The sequence below is a fragment of the Podarcis filfolensis genome, assembly GCF_964270895.1.
Source record: "Podarcis filfolensis genome assembly, chromosome: 3".
Lineage (NCBI taxonomy): Eukaryota > Metazoa > Chordata > Lepidosauria > Squamata > Lacertidae > Podarcis > Podarcis filfolensis.
In genome coordinates this window covers 97,203,602-97,226,912 of record NC_139606.1, presented here as the reverse complement: position 1 = coordinate 97,226,912, position 23,311 = coordinate 97,203,602, and the positions used below count along the sequence as shown (strand labels likewise).

Here is a 23,311-nt window from a genome sequence, read left to right as displayed (position 1 = left end):
GCAAATGTGTTTAGTGTAATTGCAGAGCCCAAGAGTTTTCAGGAGGTGTTAAAGTTACCAAAAGAGGAGGCAGAGCTCTGGAAACAGGCAATGGAGGAAGAGATGTCCTCTCTTAATGAGTACAAGGTCTTTACACCAGTAGCAGCGCCTGAGGGGGCAAAGATTGTAGGCTGCAGGTGGGTGTACAGTATGCTTGCAAAACAGATAAACAAACTAAAAGGTTTGCCAAGCAATTGTCCAGTAAGTTCAAAATGAAAGACTTAGGCCTGGTTAGGACATATCTAGGGTTGGAAGTGTGCTGGGCCCAAGATGGCAGCTGCCTAATTAGTCAGCAGAACAAAGTTAAACAACTACTGACTACATACAGGATGCAGGATTGCAAAGGGGCAGTGGTGCCTATGGATCCAGGTTTCATAAAAACACTTCATACAGATGAGAGTCCTGAATTTGAACATCCTGATGTATATCATTCTGTAATTGGAAGTTTATTGTATCTAGCACAGTGGTCCAGACCTGATATTAGCTATGCAGTAGGCATATTAAGTAGATTGGTCTCAAAACCCACACTAAATGCCTGGAAAGGGGTAAAACAAGTTCTGAGATACCTCAAACAGACAATGGCTATATGTTACAATTAAATTCTTCAGAGGATGAAATGTTGAGTTGCTACTGTGATAGTGACTGGGGAAATTTGCTGGATAGAAAATCTGTCACAGGACTAGTCATAATGGTCGGTGGAGCTTTAATCAGCTGGCGGTCACGCAAGCAAGACGTTGTAAGTGTGTCATCAACGGAATCAGAGTATGCCGCGTTGAGTGAATTGTGCAACGAGGTGATTTATTTCAAGCATTTGTTAACAGATTTAAATGTAAATTGTGGAGAACCAGTACAAGTTTACATTGATAATCAAGCTTGTATAACCTTAAGTAAAACAGAGGGTTTCAAATCGCGTTCCAAACATATCTCTGTAAAATACCAAAATGTGCGTTGCTGTGTACAAGACAATGTAATCACCTGTACTTATGTATCAAGTGAAGAAAATGTAGCAGATGTGTTAACTAAACCATTGGCAAAGGTAAAGAACAAGCGAATGTGCAAGGGTTTAGGTTTGCTGGAAAAATAATCTCCTACATAGGTGTATTTGATGTTAATTGTCCAGCAGAATCTGTGAGGGGGTGTTCAGTTTCTGTTAATTGGTTCTCATGGGAAACTTACAGATTCTGGCTTCACACAATTAACTCAAGGCCGTGTCAATTTACTCTTGGCAGAAAGCCAAGGTCAGCTTGACCTAGAAACTACTTACTCTGATTGGTTAACGACCAGCACTCAACTCTGTTATCTAGGGATTGCTAGCACAGTTTGGTGTGTTAGGGGTGTGTTAGGAGTAGGAGTGCTGTGCATGGTTAAGAGAGAGAGAGAAAGAAAGGATTTATTTTGCTTTGTTTTGTATGCAGAAACTCTGCTGGTTTTATTTTTCCTTTTAATAAATCCTGTAAATAGTTATTCTGAGTCTAGCTGACTAGTCATTTCCACCTCAACTAGCTTCTTCGCTGTGCAGGAAAACTCTGCTACGTTTGGGCTTAAGCCATTAGAGCTATGCCTGACACTTCAAAGTTCCATGAGATATTCTGATCCTAGATTGGCTTGAGAACCCAAGTTAAGGGCCAAAGATGTAAAGGGAGACAGAGGAGAAAGAAAAGGACAGAGCATATGCATTTGTAAATGGCATGTAGACACACAGCTTGTATGCATTCAGCAGCAATACTTTCTGAATTAACATATTTGTCAGAGTTCTGCGGATGTCCAAGCTAATAAACAAAGCTCTGTGATTTCCATATACAAAGGGCACAATAAAAGACACATGAAACAACCAAATCAGTATTTGCCCAGAGAGATGAACAAACTACTTAGCTGCATTTTTAAAGCTTCATAAGAAACAATTACTGGTTAATAAAAGGCTCAAACTAGGGCACATACATTGCGAAGGCAACCTAAAACATCAATTTTCTCATACTGTGGTTCTTCTATTGAAACGGGCACTATTTTTGTCACGATAAGCAATTAAATACATTTTCTGCTCCATATAAACCAAGCTCTATCTTATTTCTGCTTGCCTGAGCTGACAAATTGCCTTCTTCTGGAGTCAGAAATGTTCACGCACACATTGTGCAACACAGGACTGCAGCAATTCAATAGAACTGGCAAGTTAAATAAGCCTTGAGCCTGTCTTCTTCCTACCACATCAAGGGACTCACTTTGAAGACAATGTATTTATATCCTGTAATTTTTGAGATCAAGTTTGGACAAACTGTGTCTCACCACAACATGTATCCCCCTCAAGGTGCTTTTCTGCAGGCTCTCCCCCTTCCCTGAGGAGAAAATGGCTTTTCTGGCTCTTTGAATAGCCATGGCAATGAAAAATCAGGACAGAGGATATAGGGCCATTCCTATCCTCACTACAAACCTGCAAGGTAGATTAAGGAGAGACCAAGCCAAGTTTACCTCTGGACCTCTGGGGTGAGGCTGGATTGATCTCTGCCTGCCTGAATTCAGTCCAATGTTCTAACCACAACAACACACTGAACTGAGCAAAGCTTTGAAAATGAAGAAGCTTAAGAATGCATATTCATTACTTGGCCACATCTCATGCTTCCCACACCCATTTTAAGTGGTAGATCCAGAATTTCTTGGATTGGTTATTTATGTCAGAATAAGCTTATGCAACATGGTCCATAATAAGGTCAAGCCGAGCCTCCAACACATTAATGCAAATAATCCACAAATGATGTCGTTGTTCATGTAACCAAAATACAAATTAGTCGCTGTTTCTCTACTGCATAGTGTATTTCCAGTGCAGCAGGGCAAGTCCCTCTCCCTGGCTAAGCATTTCAAGAATGCAGAACACAGTTCCATTCCGGCAAATGCAACCAAAGGTAAACAAAAGGGGAGGAAAGGTTTTCGTTTTACGGAAGAGAACTCTGATGACTCTTGGCTGATTGCACAAGGAATCCGAGATCGTTCACACTGCAGCCAAGACTGCTATTGTTCAATCTCTGCCTCCTGTGCACTCATGTGATGATAAATGTTAATGTGAGCATGAAAGCAGTGGGTTCATACCTACTCTGTCAAACAGCAGTAGTTTACTGGTTTAATTATTACAGGAGTAAGCTACCTTACTGATGAAATTATTGCTGGAGTCTTGCACTGCCAACATGCCAATTTGGTAGCGACCAATCCACTACGAGGCCATGTAGACAGAAAGAAGGTGAAGATCTTAAACGCTAAAGTTCTTGCTGGAATAAGCTACTGCTGCTTAAGAAAGTAGGTGTAAGCGCAACATTTGTTCTTCCAAGACATCTGAAGAAGAGTCTAGTTAGAAACAGTAGTGAAAAAGGACAATTGCTTTAACCTACAGGTCTACAACAAGTAAAGGGGGGGGGGATTCACACTGACCGTTAAGGATGCTATTCCTTTGTGGTAAGATTTCAGTGACTCAGCAATACAGGAAAGTGCTGAACTATAATCATCCTTTTGCAGCCCTGTCAGGCACTGCTCTGCATGGGAGAACTCCTTCAAGCTGTTTAGCCAGAAGTAGAAGTGTTCTGAAGCCACCTGAGTCAGCAAGCTTTGATACAGCTCTCTGGCCATGCCATGGTTACCCTGTGCAGGGCAACAAGAGAGAGATTTACAGAACGAAAACAAAACAAAACAAAACAAAACTTAAACCAAACGATAAAACAGGATCAGAATAATATGAAATCGTCAAAAACATTTCAAAGTCATTCTTGCCATTTAAAGCTTGAATATATCCCACAAGTGGAACCTTGCTGAGAATCTTGCTCTCCCCACTGAAAGGCCTTAGTCTTTCCCAATGAAATCTAAAACAGCGCCCCTGCTCAAGATGAGTGCTCCAATTAACAGCTGCCAAAATGGGACTCTACAAAATGGTATCCAGACCCTACCATGTCTCCAATGAAATCAGCCGGCTTTTTTGTTGTTGTAAAATTAGCTGAGGGGAATTGATCCATCAATAGCTGGAATCATATTTTAACTCTACTCCTTATTCTTTAAAAAAGACCCTAGTACAGCAAAATAAATAAATAAATAAATAAATGCAGCCACTTTATATCACGTAGGTGGGGCAATTATCTCCCCAAAAGGTTACAGTCTTCATGGGGAATTTAAGGAGTACAAAGAGTTACTTTCAACTCAGTCAATTAGTTGTTGCTTATTGGGGAAACCTGAATTATAAATTATGGATCACACATACCATTCTGGAAGCTTGTCTGGCTATCCTGTAAGCTGTCCATCCATTGGAGACATTTTCTAGCTGTTGTTTGATAACAGTTTTCACTTCAGAGGATAAAGTCTTCTGGCTGGCAACAAATATCACAGTAGCAAGAGATACCTAACAAGGAAGGAATAGTGCAAAGCTGAATGAAAAAATAAATCACAAATAAATGAACACTGCAAACCCAAAAGTCAATGTTCCAGTTTGCGAACGTTCTTTGGAACCCTGCAGCCAATCAGAAGCCACACCTTGGTTTCCGAATGTTTTGGAAGTCGAACAGACTTCCGGAACAGATTCCATTTGACATCCAAGCTACGACTGTAGTTATGTACCTGGTTCACTAGTAAATTTACTAGTAAAAAACTAGTAAATTGGCCTTCCAATCAGAATCACAATGACAAATTAGGATCAAACTACAATGCAATCCTGGTTTGTGGGGAAACGGGAGGTTACACAAACCATAGTTTGCTAGGTTTAGACAAAACAGCATTGCTGCTAAACCAGGAGTGGTAAGTACTTTATTCAATCTCTGACCACCACAACAGGAAGAATATAGAAGGGGAAGGCAGAGTCCAAGGTTCATACACCTTAAACCCCGGTTTAGTGCTACATTTGAATAGTTTTGTTACTTTTTTTGAAAGGTTAACCACTCTAATACCAAACACACTTCCAATAGAGCTTAGGACCCAGTCCAACACTCTTGAGCTTGGATACATTCACCTCCAGTAAAGTCTCAAGGATTTCAGTGGAAATTGCTTGCAAGTGGGTCTGTCTGAAAAGGATTGCAAGCTTTGGCAAGTAAACATGGGGTTATATACAACTGGATCACTGAAATTAATGCGTAGGTCTAGCTTAAGGCCACTGATTTCAACTGGTCTACTCTGAGAACAACTTAGCTTGATACAACCAATGGTAGTGAAATGGCTTTATGCCCTCGTAAAAGCCCTGTTGAATCAAACTACGAATCCAGCACCTGTGATCAGTCAGGTATCACCAGAAGGGCATTAAAACAACAGCTCTGCATTATTGCTTTGCAACTTGCATTCAGCATTGCCTCATGGCTAATGATTGATGTGAGAATTTGCTTAATCCCCCCTTTAAAGCCATCTAAGCTAATGTCACCTTCACATCTTATGAGCACAATTCCATAAATTATGTGCTGTCTGAAGTGCTTCTTCTCGTCTGTCCTGCATCTACTGCTAATCAATTTCACCGACTGATCCAATTTCTAGTCTTATATGAGAGGGCAAAAAACCTGCTTTCTCCACACCATACATAATTTCACGAGCCTCTACCATGTCCAGCCTTTAGACGTGTTCTTTCCTAAACAAAAAAAGCCTTTTCTGTATAGAAGGCATTCTAACCCCTTGATTTTGGTGGTCCTTTTCTACACTTTCCCATTTGTTATGCTTTTGAGGCTTAAAAAGATATTAAAAAGTAGAAAAACATTCAGCAACACAGTCACAATAAATAACTGGAACAAAATTACATGAAAATATCGTATAGCAAACAGCAAGGTGTTTCAGCCCTCTGCCCATTATATCTGAAACACCTTTATTAGTTTCACACACAGCAGTGTGTGGGATCAGGCAGCTCTGCCCAAAGCCCAGTGGCGTAGCGTGGGTTGTCAGCACCCGGGGCAAGGCAAGTAATTTGCGCCCCCTAACCCGTGGATTTGCACCCCCTAACCCGCAGATTTGCGCCCCCTAACCCGTGGATTTGCCCTAACCCCCAGATGTTGCGCCCGGTGCGGCCGGCCCCCCCTGCACCCCCCACGCTACGCCACTGCCAAAGCCTGCCACTTCCCGGGGCCTGTTCCCTGTGCATCAGCAAGAGAGCTGAGGGAACTTCCTCTCTGCCTTGGCTAGCATTGGCAAGGCAGTTTGTGCATGTTTGTCCACACACAAGAACTTTCAATTGAACTGTTTCAATGTTTCCCACCCACACTAGTGGGTGGTACTTGATGGCGATGTGTTCAAATGCTGAGTTGTTGCCTGCTGCCCTCAACTGATACCTGCACACCCTCCCTGAGGTCCAGAAACCTGAGCTCTGTTGTGGGGAAATATCTGTTCACTTGTGCATGCAACGCCCGCCCTCGCTCTCGATACATGTTTTCCGATACACAAGACTTTCACAAAGCAGGTTTAATTATATGTTCAGTTGTGTTGCCTGAGCCCACCAAAGAGTGCCTTACCAACGGAAGCAGTAGAAGGGGTGATTATGGCACCCAGCAAAACATCACCACACGTATAAAAAACTGCACCCGCACAATGCGCTTCAACGCCTCCACAGTTGAGTAAAGTCACTCCCCAACCCACATTATCCGTGGATTTGGCAAGATTCAAATCAAATGGGGTGTGCATGAGGGCTGCCACTTGGATAAGGTGGGCAATACAAAAACCATGCAGACATGGGATGCATCAAATCCACTTTGAGCTGTCCTGTGTCTACAGCCATGGTGGAAATGGGTAAGACTTTTTACAGTGGTGCTGTCATTTCCAGACCAAGCTGACCACCCATGTAAAACAAGTGCCACCTACTGGACTGAAGGAGGATTAAGATTAATAAGACTGCAGATATACTCCTAAATGGATGTGTTTCAGGTTTGGGATGCAGACTTTTAAGTTTCCTTTACTTGCTGAAAAACATCTGTTTGATGCTTACTTAATAGAAGTTAAACTATTTAACATGCCACTCCTCTGTACCATCAAGTTCAATGGTGTTTTTTTTCATTTACTTTATTAAAAATGCTCTCTTCCTCTCTCTCTCTCTCTCCACACACACACACAGCTCTTTCAGTAATCACATTGACTTCATGAAATCCAAGGTGTCCAGTGACATCATTATTTAATTTAAAAAGCCAACTATCTAGCACCTCATCTAGTAGCCAAACAAGCTTCTCTACTGCCTGAACATTCAGTTGATATCTAACACAGTGCTCTGATGCTAATCCCTCGTATTTGTTAGACAGAAGCATTTTGGCTTTGAAAATAATGGGGGTTTTTTTAAGCATCATGACTAGTGGCAACCATAGGTTAGATGAAGGATAGGTCTGCCCAGATATATGCTTTCAAACTTGTTGGACCAGTGGTTTGTCATAATGTGCTTTCACTCTCTCACAAGTTCATAGACACATTCCTCCAGTACCACAGGTAGGAAACGAGAAGCAATGAAATCCTTTCGTGTAAAATTGTTATCCAAAACCACACTGCATTTCTCTACAACAGGTTTGATAACCAAAAATGAAAGGAGAAGTAACAAGTCTTTTAAACGTGAATGCTAACGCCGTGAAAGAATGGGATAGAAGAAACATGGCAAAGGATACAAGGATACAAAAAAAGAGAAAGAAACCCCATGATGAGAAGAGAAAGCAAAAAACACAGCAATGTTGTAACTGCATCATGGTTTTCCCTGCAATGAGGCAAGTTGACTGTTATACAACATGTAATACTACATGTTTACAAAATGATTATTCAATCCAGTGGTACCCAGGTCCAGTATGCTATATCTGGAATCAATGTTGCTTACTAAAAGCTCTTGCTGTTTATCGGATGCAGATCGTCCAATCACTTTATAGAGATCCATCAGGTCCCCCAACATTCCGTCTCCCAAGACCGGTAACTGCATGGCAATGGCTGCCAAGCAGTGGCACATGAGAATCCTGGCGGCATCTTGTGCACTGTGCAGCTGTGTCAACAAGGACTCCACAATGGACTGGCTCAGGTGGGGGCGGCACTTGGCCAGTTTCACCATGCAAGTGAGTGCTATCTGCATTGGGGAAAAACAAAAAACGCTTGTTCAACATTCATCACAAATCTGTCAAACGCTACTCACTTTTGGTCACAACACTCATGTAACCATGAAGGTGCAAAATAAAGGAGAAACCAAAAACCACAAAGGCATTCTGCCAAACTACCAAACCCTCTAAACTAAAGAACATGCAGGGAGGATTCAGATTTAGGAAGTGCACAGAGAGAGGAGAGGGAATGGAAGTTACACTGCAGAGCCAGAAGTCCTTGCACTAATGGAAATGTTTTGTTGGATACTGCCTTTAAGCTTCTGTACAGCAGACCCTTCCAGCTTTGGGAATCATCAGCTGCTTCTAAACTTAAAACTAAGCTGGGCTGATTACATCCTGCCTAAAAAGGATAAACTGTGTTTAGCTTAAACTATGATTCATTGGAAGAAGCCAGAATCAAACTGTGGTTTATGTGGTTTAAACATAGGATAGCACTCTAGTCCCATCTCCGTTCTGTTTTTACAAAGATGAGACTCATGCGATATACAGTCAACACATATAATATTACTACTTATTGTATGGAACGACAATGAGACAAACTACATATTCACCTATCCCAAGTATTTTTCCTGACTACCTGCTCCACAAAAGGCATTAACTCATTTGCATGTCAGTCCTCTTTGGTTATATGGGGTGGCCAGCTCACAAGAGCACAGTGAGGCAAATGTTGGGCTACTCCGGACTTGCTAACTTATTGAGTCCTGCCCTTGATCTGTGTGCATTCGGTAGTGCTTGGGCATTTATTTCTACTTTAAGTAGTTAACCAGACCACAAAAAGTGGCCCCACTAACACAACCTCCATTGCTCTTACATAGATTAATATGGAAGACAACTGGGTTGGTGGGGGTGGATTCATTATTTACCTTTAAGGTTGCTTGAGTACCTGGACTGCTGTCTTGACTACAAAGAACAAGGAGGGATTCAAGGCCAAAGACAGCATCCTGCTCCAACGGCAAAAGATCTAGGACAAATATTTAAACTTTAATTCCTAACTGTTTTAATACTAGCCACTGTGGTCCTCATGGCCATGAAAGAGAACAAAACATTTCCCCTTTAACATACTTTGGAAATCTGGGAGCTAGAAATGCCTTGATGCAGTAATACAGCACAGCCAAATGAGTTTCAAATAAATTCCATCAGTTTTAAAACCCCAAGAACTGAAATGCTGTCAGTTCTAGCTTGCATGCATTTCTTAGTGTTAGGGAGGAGAAAACGGTGAAATGAAAAACAAAACAAACCACATGACCATTAGATTTGGCTATGAACTGGAAGGCAGCAACACCATCTTAAAATTTCTCTTTCATTACATTGGCAGAGAAATGAGCAGGATGTCTGCAGTTCACACCCAGTCAACTTAAGAGCAGTGCACTGATTTACATTAGGATGACCATGCTTAGCTCTCATTCCAACAAAATACTTCATAAGCAATGGAAAAATAGTGAAAGTAAACAGCAATTACTTGAGCTCTCTAGTTTAGCATCAAAGGTAGACGTCCACATGAGTTCAACTTGTTTCCAAAGGAAAACACAGCACATTACATCAAACATGGGGAGATATACTATGACACCCACCCACCCACCCATCCTTTTAGAATTACCTTTTTCCTGGCATGAAGCAGCTATGTTTGTCAGAACTCGGACTCCATGAGCCGCAATACCCTGGTTATTATGGTAACAGCATTCCTGTGCTAGTTTGACTATATCGGATGATCTTGTTGTCGTAGCTGTTGCCCCTAAAGGAGAAATAGTGGGATACTTTTAAACAGCAAAGCCTTGTTCATTACATGCAGTATTTTCTTTTCCACAGTTTAAGAGCAAGGGGAAAATAGGAAGATGGTCTGGTTATAAGCATTGCCTAACCTCCAACTAAGCTATAAAGGGGTATTTATTTTAATAACAATAACGCCACCCATCGGACTGGGTTACCCCAGCCACTCTGGGTGGCTTCCAACAAATGTGGCAGGGGATTCAGCACATTACCAACTACAAACCTAACCTTGGTGCTGTCGACGGTGACCCTTTGCTGGCGGAGGAGCTTAACCTCTTCTTTGCTCGCTTCGAGAAGGAGCCACCTGAGACGCTGGTATTACAGCCACCAGCCCTTAGGGGCCCCTCATTCACGGTAGAGGAGCATGAGGTGAGAAAGGTATTGAGGATGGTGAATCCGAGGAAGGCGGCTGGACCTGATGGCATCACTGGAAAGGTGTTGAAGGGCTGTGCGGATCAGCTGGCGAGGGTCTTTACTAAGATCTTCAACAAGTCCTTACACCAGTCTATTGTCCCACCCTGCCTGAAGTCGTCAACTATTGTCCCTCTGCCCAAAAAATCCACAATCAGTAGTTTGAACGACTACAGACCAGTTGCACTGACTCCAATCATCATGAAGTGTTTTGAGAAACTGGTGCGCCGTCATATTATTTCCTGTCTTCCATCAACTTTTGACAACTACCAGTTTGCATACAGGGCAAATAGATCCACAGAGGACGCTATCACCACCACTCTCCATGCTGCTCTGTCCCATCTGGAGCAGCCGGGGAGTTATGTGAGGCTGCTGTTTGTGGATTTTAGCTCAGCTTTTAACACTATTCTCCCCCATAGACTGGTGTCCAAGCTAGAGGCGATTGGACTCTCCAACTCCACCTGTCTCTGGGTTTTGGATTTTTTGTCAGAACGTTCTCAGAGGGTTAGAGTAGGGTCACATATGTCCACAGCCCTTAGCCTTAACACCGGCTCACCACAGGGTTGTGTGTTGAGTCCCCTGCTCTATGCTCTCTATACGTATGACTGTACAGCCATCTATTCCAGCAACAAAATCATCAAGTTTGCTGATGACACTACGGTGGTAGGGCTCATTTCAGGAGGGGATGAGTCCGCCTATCGGGACGAGGTGGAGCGGCTCTGTGTTTGGTGTGGAGAGAACAATCTGGCTCTTAATACGGCTAAGACCAAGGAATTAGTGGTGGATTACAGGAAAAAAAAGGCGGACATTCAGCCCTTGTATATCAATGGGGAACGGGTGGAGAGGGTGGCGGAATTCAGGTTTTTGGGAGTAACTATCGATCAGGGCATGACTTGGAGCGCAAATACCACTGCTCTGGTGAAGAAGGCCCAGCAGAGAATTTATTTCCTCAGACTTTTAAAGAAGAACAATCTGAGTGAGAGACTGCTGGTGTCCTTCTACCGAGGCTCCATAGAGAGCATTCTTACATACTGTATTTGTGCTTGGTTCTCCAGTTGTACAGCTAGGGAGAGGAAGGTGCTCCAGAAGGTCATAACCACAGCACAAAGGATTATTGGTCAACCTCTCCCATCCTTGGAAGAATTGTACGGTTCCCGTTGTCTTAGGAAAGCAAACAACATCCTGCAGGATTCATCTCACCCGGGATACAGTCTGTTTGCACTACTGCCGTCTGGCAGGAGATATAGAAACATCAAGTCAAGGACAAATAGACTGAAAAACAGTTTCTACCCGAGAGCTGTGGCCCTTTTGAATGCTGTAACTCGATAGTGTGACTTGGGAGATTGATGGGTGGGGGTGTGGGTGTGGCTGGAATGTGGTTTGTGGGTTGTTGTTGTTGTTTTGCTTTTGTTGTTTTTAAGGGATGGCATCCAATTTCGTTGCACTTGTGCAATGTTGCACGTGTGTAATGACAATAAAGAATCTATCTATCTATCTATCTATCTAAAACACAGTAAGACATCAAACATTAAAAACTCCCTATACAGGCCTGCCTTCAGATGTCTTCTAATAAGAAATAAGACTGGTGTAGTGCATCTGTCGGAGCAAGCTGCAAAGCTTCCAGAAAGGGAAGCAGCAGCACGAGTCCCTTTCTAAATTTCCTTATTTCTCAGCACCTCTAGAGGCTTTGGGGAAGGGGATGCTGCTGTCATTTTTCAGCTTCTTCAATGCCTCACACAGGGTGAAATATGACTCTGTCCCTCCCACCCAAGTGATTTGTTCATGACACAAGTCCTGGGGGTTGGGGGTCCAAGAGCTGAGTTTTTGCTTTATCATGAGCATTTTTTCAGAAACAGCATGCACAGGAGAAGGGAGGACCCAAAGATGACTACAAATAATGTTGGCTCTTAAGCCAACATGGTAGAACCTGCACAGAACTATACTGCTCTTCCAAAACACAGAACAGCCAGATGGCCACTATCCACATCCATCTTATCTCAAATTTATGCAAGTTCCAATCACTACAATATACCCTAGATTCCATCAGCCCCTCCATTTATTTATTTTTAAGTGAAATGGTAGATACTCCACACCCTTGCAGAAAAATTGTCTGCAGGGTGGCTTTGGGATCCTCATCGTTTCTCAGTCTACCTTGCTTCAGGGGGCTTGTTTCAAGGTTGAAAGACTGTTCCAAGTTCATTGGAGAAGGAGCGGAATATGAAGACAACAAATCATTCATTCAGATTCAAAGAGCTACCAAAGATTAGTGGGTTTAAACTTCTCCAAAATCAATAGACCTTCACATAAACCAAATCAGGACTCAAAACACAGAATGCATCAACAATCTGATTAACTTAGAGACCATCCTGAGACATAGCTGGAGAGCGGAGGATGGTTTAGATCAGATGTGCCAATCGGTTCATGCAATGCTGTGTGTAGCGAAACAGCAAACCAGGCAACTCAAGCAACTTTAAAAGGTAAATAATGTATTCTATCTTATTGTCTAACATATTAATTCATGTTAGAGAAGTGCAGGTTTTAAAATGATCATATGCAGAGAAGAAGGGTGTCAGAGAATACTAGTGTGGAAGGCAACTGTAGCGCAGGACTAGTTTCTTGGTTTATAATTTCGGTCATTATCATAGTCTTACAATGCGATTAAAATTAGCTCTGCAGTTTTTGAACTGCTGCAGTGCCTTCCAAGGAAACACACTTTTCAACATTATTTACAGTGTTCAAAAGACTGAAAAGCAGCACTTATACTAATATCTGCAACAACACTGAGGAAAAATTGAAAGTGTGCCAAAATTTGGCTGATCCAATCTATTCATACCTGGAGCAATGCTGAAGTACTGTTTGATGGCTATTGTCCCCGACAGTGTGGAAAGTACAGATAGCATGCCTAGTTTCATACTGTCATAAGGAGTTTGAAGAGCACATTCACATAGTGCCTAAAAGCCAGGAGATAGGATAATTTTAGTACAAGGAAGGAAAATGAATTAAAAATTATTAACATGTGTTCATCATGCTTGATTCACACGCACACATAACATTAATATAACAGAAATGTAATGTATAATAATAGTAAATAATAACAACTTTATGATTCCTGGTTGAGGATGCAAAGTACCTGCATTGGGGTGGGGGGAAATTATTAGTAACCTTAAATACTTGGCAATTGTATAAGGCCTGGGTATTCAAAATTCTTCACACACATTATCTCAGCAGTCCTTATAATAACCCTATAAAGCTGTTCAATATTATCCGCATATTGTAGGTTGTGGAGCTGAGAAAGAGAGAAAGCATCTTGCCTAAGGCTGCCCAATGAGGAGAAGGCAGATTTCTTCTCTGTTGCTCCAGCGGGCAGGACCTAAACTAATAGGTTTTGAAATGGCAAGGAACATAATTTCAGCTAAACATCAGAGGAAAAAACACTTCCTAATGCAAAGAGCTGTTTGATAGAGGGAAAGACCAGCTCTCATTTTCTGGAGCAATTTAGGCACAGGAACAATGTCTTCTCTTGTAAGGGATAACCACCAAGGGCCATTTCAGCTCTAAATTCTATGATTATACACTATGGGATTTGGGGAGGTATCCAATATGCACATTCCATTAGCTCAAGGATTTCTTTTTGCGCAACAGAACTGTCTCCCCCTCCTCTCCCTGCATGTACCTCCACCCTCTCCAAATCCACTCTTGAAGGTTGGGGAAAAACCCAGAACTGATTTACGGGGTGCCTGGAGTGAGGCTGTCCCACTGTGCAGCCAAAAGTCCTTGAGCTGATGGAGTGACTGTGCTGAATAACACCCTTGAATTTCAGGCTTCCAGGCTCACAGCTCAATAGCTCTTAGTCACTACCATGCCAGGTCCTGTTTGAGGTTATGTGAGGTGACAGGTAAGCTTTACCTGTGGTCTTTCTCACAAGTGATGGCTGCCTCAAACATGCAAGTCAACATTTGTTACTGGAGCCATGGGTGATGAACATGGCAGTATGAAATCAGTCATAGAAGCTGAGGTCGGTCATGAGAATCGGTGTGCTATGCACTTCACTAAGTCAAGGATTTTTGAGCTGAATTACCAGCCTGATATTTCCCATTCATTCACACCAGGAAAGGAAGTGTCATTCCATGAAAGTATATGTCTCTCAATTGGGAAAGATTAAATGTCACCATGAAGTACACTGGTAGCTTTCTTTGTGCTGCTGCAGGAGGAAGAATAAAATCCTATGCGCAACATTCACTAACGTGGCATCATCATTTAAAGTTCAGGTACAACTGAATGCATTTATAGCCCCTGCCCCCTTCTAGGTAAAATGCTTGTCACTTAAGCAACACACCTCCAGGGGTAAAAAAGTGAAAGGAGGGAGAAAGTCTCTGATACGTCTTGGTAGCCCACACAACCTAAGGAATACAGAAGCCTCAAAAATAAGCACAGAGCATCTCTATCTGTCCTTAACTAGTATCAGCAGCTGCTGCTGATATGCAACAAAAGTTATTTTCCTGTTGGCAAACTTTCATAGGCATAGAAAAAATAGTTTCCTTTTAGAGCAACAGTCCTTACTAAGTACTGACTTGTTTATTTGTTCTGAAAAGTGGTCTTTTTACTAGTGGCCTAATAAAAGGGGACGCAAGACATGGTGGAAGGACCTTCTCCCCTCCGTACAAAAAGGGGGGGGCGAGATAAGACAGCATCTGCATGGAATAAAGCATGCAAAGAATCTTTTTCGGCATCAGATTAGAATAATCTATTCTAGCTGTCATTTTTGGATTTTTACAGAATTAATGATGCTTGAGTAGAGATTGGATGTGGAAGAAAGGAAAAATAGGGCAGGAGGAGGAAGTGGCAAGATTAATGGAACAGACAGATGTGTGGGGAAGGAGAAGAAACTATGCAGGCCAAAAGAAGTCACAGACAAATCTGTTCTAATTTTGGCTTTTCAGCAGATAGCGCCTGTGTATTTCAAAGTTTCACCCACCTCCGTAAGAAAGGAAAGCTTTAAGAACAAAATAGAATTCTGAAGACAGTCAGATTTGCAATATGCAGAAAACAAAGTGTCGAGTGTCCAACTAAGGCAAGGGGGAAAGACCAGGTTTGTTTTTGTTTTAAATGGAACTGTGTATGTTACACCCATCAATAGAACCCCTCCAATTAATTAATGAATTTCCTTGCCATTGCTACACAATGCTCCAGTGCTTAACAGAACTCTCTAAAGAAATTACATTTGTTCCTTTCATCACAACACGCTGGACAGAAAAAACACCCAATATTCTCCTAGCCGTTTGGAACTTCCATACACAAAGAAAAAGAGTTCCATTCATCAACAACCAGAAATTACAGAGAAAACGAAAGTGAAATTTGATTGTGCCCCTAGAGTGTTTAAAACTAAATAAATCACTCAGTTTGCCACTGTCTTCTAAAATAGGTAATACAGTACCATACTACATTGATCTCAGCAGTCAGAATACTCCTTATAGGAAAGTTAAATACTTGCAGTCATCTTTCACATTTTCCCACCACTTCCTCTAGTTTTTTATCAGGAAACCACATTATTGACACTTTGCGAGAGTGATATAAATCTTTAGTAATCTTCAGAATAGTGACCAAAGGCAGGAATCCCTCTTTCCGTGTCACAGATACAAAACCAAATTGCCCAGGCCCCACCTTTTTCCCAGATCTATGGGAGCTGGTTATATTTGCTCAGCTTTGAACCCTAGCTCAAATTCAGCACTCAGCAGCACATTCAAATAATAAAGCATGTCATATCCCACATATTCAGCACGTATGTTTTCATTTTCTCATGACTCTTTCCTTGTTAACTCTTCATATTAACCAAAATAAAATGAAAATCCAGCTTTCCAAGACTTGCATCAGTAGTTGCACTCAGTTCCTTTCTTAAGCTTATTGTTCCAGTTGAAGGCCAGGACAAACTCATATTAGGCAATAGTATTAATAAAATAATACAAAACATCCATCCATAATATAAAACACTTTGTCAAGTTCCAGAGCGCTAAAACAGCTTCCCTTGTGCATTGCTGATAACTCCAATTCTAATATTATTTTGCTTTTTTAAAATCCAATTTGCCAACATCCATGATGTAAGAGACAGAAGTTACCACAGAGACCAAGGAACAAGATATAAATTTAAACAAACAAATACAGTTCTACAAAGTGCTAAAAGCCCACATGTTTTGACATTGTTCCCCACCTCGTTCTTCTGGACAGATCTTGAGTAGAATTAGTATGGCTTACATGCAAAACAGTATTAGCAGAACACTTCTGATCAATGAGAACTGAAACAAGAGCCAAGTCACACTATACTGTGTCCTCCTCATGGGATCAGGAGCCATCAAAATGTTCTGCAGAATAGAGAAGGAGCACCTGACAGAATTCAATACTGTGAGGAGTGAGGGAGAGCAAAACAGGGTTGTCAGCAAAAGGTGCACCACCAATTATTTCTCTCTCCAGCCTTTGACTTTAGACTGAAAATAGCAGAGATTTAAAATACCACCATCTGTCTGTATCACAACACCTCTTGCTAGAACGTTTCAACGCATCACTGAGCATGGCTGAAAGGAAGAAAACCATATTAAAGAACACTGCAGCTGACATGTACCTTTGTTTCACATCATTAGCCATGGAAGAATAGAACAAAATGAAAACAGCGCTCATCTAAACAGGTAGTCTGTCCCAACAAATGCTCTAATGTTTACAAGATGAGAGGCCTACAGATAGAGACTTGGGCGGTTAGTTCAAACACACACTCCAGCTCTTGAACTTGCTGTGCAGATCCCTAGCCATGACCCCCTCAGTTTCCAAATTCCTTTTATGCAAACACCACAAAGCTCTCCTTGTCCTTGGGTCCTGTGTAAGGTTGGCCTCCAGCTGAAGGAGTAGGGTGGTAGCTCAGTAGTACAACATTTGCTTGGGTTGCAGAAGGTCCCAAGTTCAATGCTTGGCATTTCCAAGTACAGTGGTACCTTGGGTTAAGTACTTAATTCGTTCCAGAGGTCCGTTCTTAACCTGAAACTGTTCTTAACCTGAAGCACCACTTTAGCTAATGGGGCCTCTCGCTGCCTCTGCGCCGCCAGAGCACGATTTCTGTTCTCATCCTGAAGCAAAGTTCTTAACCCGAGGTACTATTTCTGGGTTAGCGGAGTCTGTAACCTGAAGCGTATGTAACCTGAAGCGTATGTAACCAGAGGTACCACTGTAGAGCTAAGAAAGACCCCTGCCTTGAAACCCTGGAGTGTTGCTGTCAGTCAGTGAAGACAATACTGAGCTAGATGGACCAATGGCCTGACTCAGCATAAGGCAGCTTCCTAGGTTAAGCTTCCCCTTTCTTAATTTCCCTCTTAATTTAACTTCAGACTTGGCCTCCTTCATCTGTAGGCCCCACACTACTTGTCAGCTCACTTCTTATTCTGCCCTTGCTTCAGCTACTCTTCCTCTGAACTCTCTGTTCTGCAGGTCCTTGGCCTTTTTCAGACAATTTCCAAGCCTTCCTGCTTCCCAGCACCCATGTCTCAGTCTCTCCCTCCCCCCAAAACACACACTTAACACCTTCTGTCTCTAAGCTCCAAGTGGGATTTTTTCTAGCCAAATTGACCTTTTACTTCCTTCACAGAAGATGCTCCAAAGCTCCAGCTTTTTCCTGAATAGTTGTGAACATGCTGTGACAATACAGCAGCTCAGCAGATAGTTTGGGGGGTAGGGTGGGGGCAGCTCACAGACAAGTAAGTGGGAAACAGCCACTTCTAGCTGGCTGCATGTAAAGGATAATTTGGACAACAACTAAACTCGCTTCAAATTGTCTAAGCCCCACTATCATTTATGATGTGTCAAGCCATCTGAAGCTGCTGACATGTTTTTGCATGGCTCGCTGCATTTTTTCATTAATTTACCAAATAAGAAAAAGTCGATCTGGAGTAAAAATTTAATCAAAAGCTGCATTTGAAGAAAAAAATTGATTCATTTGTTAACTAGGCAATCCATCAAAACTCTTTATTAAAGATCTGATCAGAATAAAGGCGGAACCAGAACTTACACAGAAACTGACAAGGTGAATTTGTTAAGAGGAGGGTGAAAATTCCATTCTGAGAAAAATAAATGGCTCAATTGCTTTCCTGTGACAAATTCAGCGATGCACCCATGAATGCATAAGTCCTAGGAAGAAAAGGTGGCTAGCTGCATTGCACATTGTGATGCAACTCCGGAATATAGTATGGGAGACCACTGGGCAAAGCAAATCTGCACCAAAATGAAGAGGAGCTCTGTTGGATCAGGTCAAGGGCCCACCTACCCCTCAATTTTCAGTTGCCTACCAGATACACATGAGAAGCCTGCAAGAAGGACTCAAATGCAACTGCCCTCTCCCCACATGCAACTCCCAACAACTGGTATTCAGAAGCATACTGCCTCCATGTCTTGTCCTCCATGAATTTGTCTAAAGCTGTCACTACTTCTTGTAGGAGCAAAACTTTTCTCTGCCCACTTCCTCCATGCTATGCTCAAAGTTCTATCATGTCATTTCTCTAAATGCTGCAACCTTTCCTAAGAAGGGAGTTATCCTCCTGATCATCTTGGTTGTCCTTTTCTGAACCTTTCCCAATCGTACAACTTTTTGAGGCGAGGCTGCCAGAGCCACACATAGGAATCCAAGCGCAGACACACCACAAATCATATTGCCCTGCCCACTTTCTGTACAAGCCCTGCAAATGTTAAGGAACGTAACGTCTTAATGACTCAGTGTGAGCAATACGCATCAGAAGGCTCTGACACTGCCCCAGGGAAGCATTTTTAAAGCACTTCTCTATCTTGCAGAATTCAGTTCTGTCAAGGGCTTGCTGGCAGGCCCCAGCCCTAGAATCAAAGGTTTTCTCAAAACAACACAAACAGGCTGGTGCTCCCAAGGAAAGCTTGTAATCTTTATAGAACAATACTCCAGGAAAATACACTGATGTCCTGGGTTCCAGCACTCTAGGAAGGGCAAGGTATCAAGGAAGGCAGGGGTCCAGAGAGCAGGCAAGGATGCACAACTGAACAAGAATGAATAGCCTGGAGATTTGAGCCTCTGCCCCCTGCCTCACACACACAATGCAAAGGAGCCCTGGTTTCCTAAGACAAAGCAAGCTTGGAGTCCCCTATTGTCCAAGCAACCAATCACCAGAATCCTCACAAATTCTCATTTCATTTCTTCCAAGTAAACCTTTCCCGGCAGAAATGGTTTTCCAAAAAGTTCCATCCTAGCAGGTTTCTGTATCTCTCTACTCTTTCTATTACTGCTATCTGACCATCCTTGTTCATATTTTTGGCACGTACAGGTAATCAACATACAAAGAAGGATAGAAGCAGGGCAAAGGCACCAAATCACACGTCTTCCTCTTGTATTTTACTAATGCCGTGGGCTGCTTGTGGGGACTCCCATCAAAAGGCGGGACACAAATTAACACCAAAGTCAAAGTGCATTTCTGGTAACACTTGTACTCCTGAAACCAGTTAAGGCTGGCTAAGGCTAAAAGGCTGTTTTTAATCTGCTATAAAGGTACAGTTGGCTGAGTGGCAAGTGGATGGTGATCTGTGGGTGGCTTACTCTAGACTGCCTACAAATTCCTAATGATTGATTTATTATTTTTATTTAATATTTATTGGCCCCTTTTATATAACTGCCCCATAACAGGAGCTCTCTGAATGACTCACAAAGCAACAGACAGAGGAGCAAATACCAAAGTACAATACAATGAAAACCATACGTTTAAAAAACTGGAGCGTAACATAAACTCAATATACTGTTACGGAAGATTGGCGTATTATGTGCTTGAAAAATGACCTTGGTGAATGTGGCCCTCCAGATGTTACTGGGTTCAAAACTGAAGAAGTGTGCATGCACACGAAAGTTCATACCAATAACAAACTTAGTTGGTCTCTAACATGCTACTGGAAGGATTTTTTTTATTTTGGGTTCAAAACAGTCCCACTCAACATGGTCAGGGATGGAGAGAGCCATAGGCCAGCAACATTTGGAAACCTCATCACCTTGTTCCTCAATCCTCGCAGAGCTTTTCTACCTTAGCACCTGAGGAGTGTGATGAAGAGTCACCACTTTATGAGAGATGCTACAGGGTATAGGAGCAGTGATGGGAGGTTTCTCCAAGCAGAATGTGAGAAGCTTCTTCTACAGCAGTGTGGTGTAGTGATTAAGAGCGGTGGACTCGTAATCTGGTGAACTGGGTTCGTGTCCCTGCTCCGCCACATGCAGCTACTGGGTGACCTTGGGCCAGTCACACTTCAAATAAGTCATACTTCTCTCAGCCCCACTCACCTCACAGAGTGTTTGTTGTGGGGGAGGAAGGGAAAGGAGAATGTTAGCTGCTTTGAGACTCCTTCAGGTAGTGATAAAGTGATAAAGCGGGGTATCAAATCCAAACTCTTCTTCTTCTACTACTTATAAAACATGGTGGGTAAATCAGCTCTTAAACAAAAAGTTACATATCTAAAATGATGAACAGAGACCTACATCTGGAGCGTGATGCTAAGCAGATCTACTTGGAAGTCAACAACAATGAGTTCAACAGGTTTTATCTGAAAGAAGGCCTAGTGGTTCAGTTCCAAAACAACCATGATAGTGTTTACGATACCTGAATATTGTCTCTGCTCCATGTATGTGGGGTTTTATTTGCAAGTAACTTTAGATCTTGAATAGCAAGCCTCTTCACAGCCTCTCTTGGGTCACTCTTCAAGTATTGCAATAAGAGCTGTATCTGTAAGAAAGCGAGTTTTAGATGAAACTGCTTTTGACTACTTTCTTGTACTTCTCAACATGCATGCGAGTACAAGCAAATAAAAAGAGAAGCCTGAACATGAAGGGTTGATTCTGAGTCTCTCCACTGATGGAAAGCTCCTTGATTCAGCAGAGGCTTCAATTAACCAAAAGGAAGAGATTTTTTCATAAATTCCCCCTCTCTCTTGCAGTTCCTTGCACCATCAACATATTGTTCCAAAAGATGACTTGCATAAGCAAGGGAGAGTAAAAGAAAGAAGGGCAAATAAATGAAAATCACCTCCACTTTTCCACCAACGGAAGCCTCTGCTGAATCAAACAGCTTTCTGTCCTGGGCACATATGGATATAACCTTAAAGCTTTAAGAAACTTCAACAAGCAATCGAAATTTTTAATTACATACAGCTTTTGATGCCTCTGTAGATTTAACTCACCATGATACCATTTAAGCGGACAGGATCTGGATATTTTGCAATCTTGCATAAATGAAGTATGGACACAAAATGTGGTACAGACCTTGGGTTACCTAAAAATCTTAGTTTACATATTTCCCCCCTAAAAATTAAAAAACACAATTTGCCAGTTCTTACGACTTCCAAGATAGGCTTGAAATATTTAGGAAAGGCCTGATGAAGCCTATGAAGTCTTGCTGAATAAGATCCCTTCAACTGAACCATGACAATTTTACTTGAGTACACTAAGCACTTCAAAGAAAATATTACCTGCTTGGGAATGTCAACCAAAGAGGAGGCAGCAAGCAAGGTAAAGGTGTGTAAAGTAACAATGACCATCTTGGTAGAAGGGTAGGATGTCACCAGCTGCTGGAGTAACTGGCGGGCACTGGAGGCCAGGCTGGCATCATGATGCATATGCTGCAGGATGGGGATCAACTTCAGCTTCAAGTCTACAGGAGTGGCTAAACCTAGTACATGAAAAGAAAAATACCTTTCAGGGTGACATGTGGTGCGCCCATGATAAAATGTGAATATTGAGAGCTGTGGGGCAAATAAAAATAATATGACTAATTTCAGTACTAGAGTCACAGAACAAGGACCATGCAGCTGGATGATGATGATGATGATTTTAAAAAATCCCTTCTACTCCACTTGAAATTTAGACCATAAGCTCCTCAATGTACAGACCTGTCATTTTTGCTTATGGCACTCTACCACACACCATGGACACAGATATCACTTCATATAGTGCTAACAAATAATACAAATACTAAAGTGTGAAATTAAATACTAGACTCATCTTGTCAATTTAAAAAAGACAATATCCAATGCTAGTAGTATTCAAGTTCAAATCAGCTTAGCATCTTGCTGCTTTCCCACATAGCTACCAACATAATATAACCAACATTTTAAAAACAAATGAAAATGTCAAAGAAAGTTTCTATTGTAAAGCACCACCTTCTAAAATAAAGTACTACACTTTCAACAGATAACATTAAAAACACTGCATGCCAGATCAAAATAAAATCCAACCCTATGGAAAGAAGACAGAAAAAGCATTCTTAACACCAAGTATTGAAATTGAGCATCAAATGCAGGGGCAACTGAATGCAGGGAAACTTCCAACAACTAAAAAGATTCACATTTTTAAAAGAAAAGAACGGTTAGTTCAAAAGAATGGTTACTTAAGATACAATAGCCTTTAACAAAATCAAAATCTTTTTATTGCTTTTCATTATTTGTTGGATAAAATGTCCATACCTTGAATCATTTCACTGATTTTGTTACAAATCCCTCCAGCAAAATCTCTGTCAAGAACAAGAAGGGGAAGCAGGATAAATCAGTCATACAACCCGAACAAACTACAGAAACAAACTCCCACATCTGGGTAAGCAAAATGAATGTGAAATGTACACATACAGAGAAGTTGCAGGTGAAAGCTAGAGTTGCACAATGGCTGAAAAACTAACAGCATAATCGTATGCAGCACAAACCTATACAGCACAAATAAGTTATACTGAGTTCAGTAGGGATTGCTTCCAGCTACATGTGCACAGAATTGCAGCCTGAGCTACAAACCAGGAGGCCCCTAGTTTATATTTTGGCCCCTTCCTGAACTCACTATTTATTAATTTTCTTAATATATACTCCTCTTCATCATCTTAGCTCTCAGGGTAATGAAATAAAAATCTTTTAAAACCATGAAAATGTATAAATCACTAAATTGGTGATCTGAGGCAGACTTGGCTGCCCTCCCATCAACAAGATGGGGGAAATAATACTGACCTACCTGATAGGACTGCTGTAAAGAT

The 23,311-nt window shown here is 41.8% G+C and overlaps 1 protein-coding gene across 2 annotated transcripts in view; it reads right to left on the bottom strand.

The window, feature by feature from the left end:
- The window catches only part of INTS7 (integrator complex subunit 7), a 44,095-nt gene that overhangs the window by 18,082 nt on the left and 2,702 nt on the right, over positions 1–23,311 (bottom strand). For both annotated transcript variants that reach the window (XM_083605026.1, XM_083605027.1), the window contains exons 5-13: positions 22,761–22,807; positions 21,768–21,967; positions 20,903–21,025; positions 13,102–13,219; positions 9,688–9,822; positions 8,954–9,051; positions 7,820–8,059; positions 4,271–4,408; positions 3,454–3,660 (exon numbers count right to left, since the gene is read on the bottom strand). In XM_083605026.1, the coding sequence (XP_083461152.1) occupies positions 3,454–3,660; positions 4,271–4,408; positions 7,820–8,059; positions 8,954–9,051; positions 9,688–9,822; positions 13,102–13,219; positions 20,903–21,025; positions 21,768–21,967; positions 22,761–22,807 (1,306 nt within the window). The remainder of the gene's footprint in view (positions 1–3,453; positions 3,661–4,270; positions 4,409–7,819; positions 8,060–8,953; positions 9,052–9,687; positions 9,823–13,101; positions 13,220–20,902; positions 21,026–21,767; positions 21,968–22,760; positions 22,808–23,311) is intronic.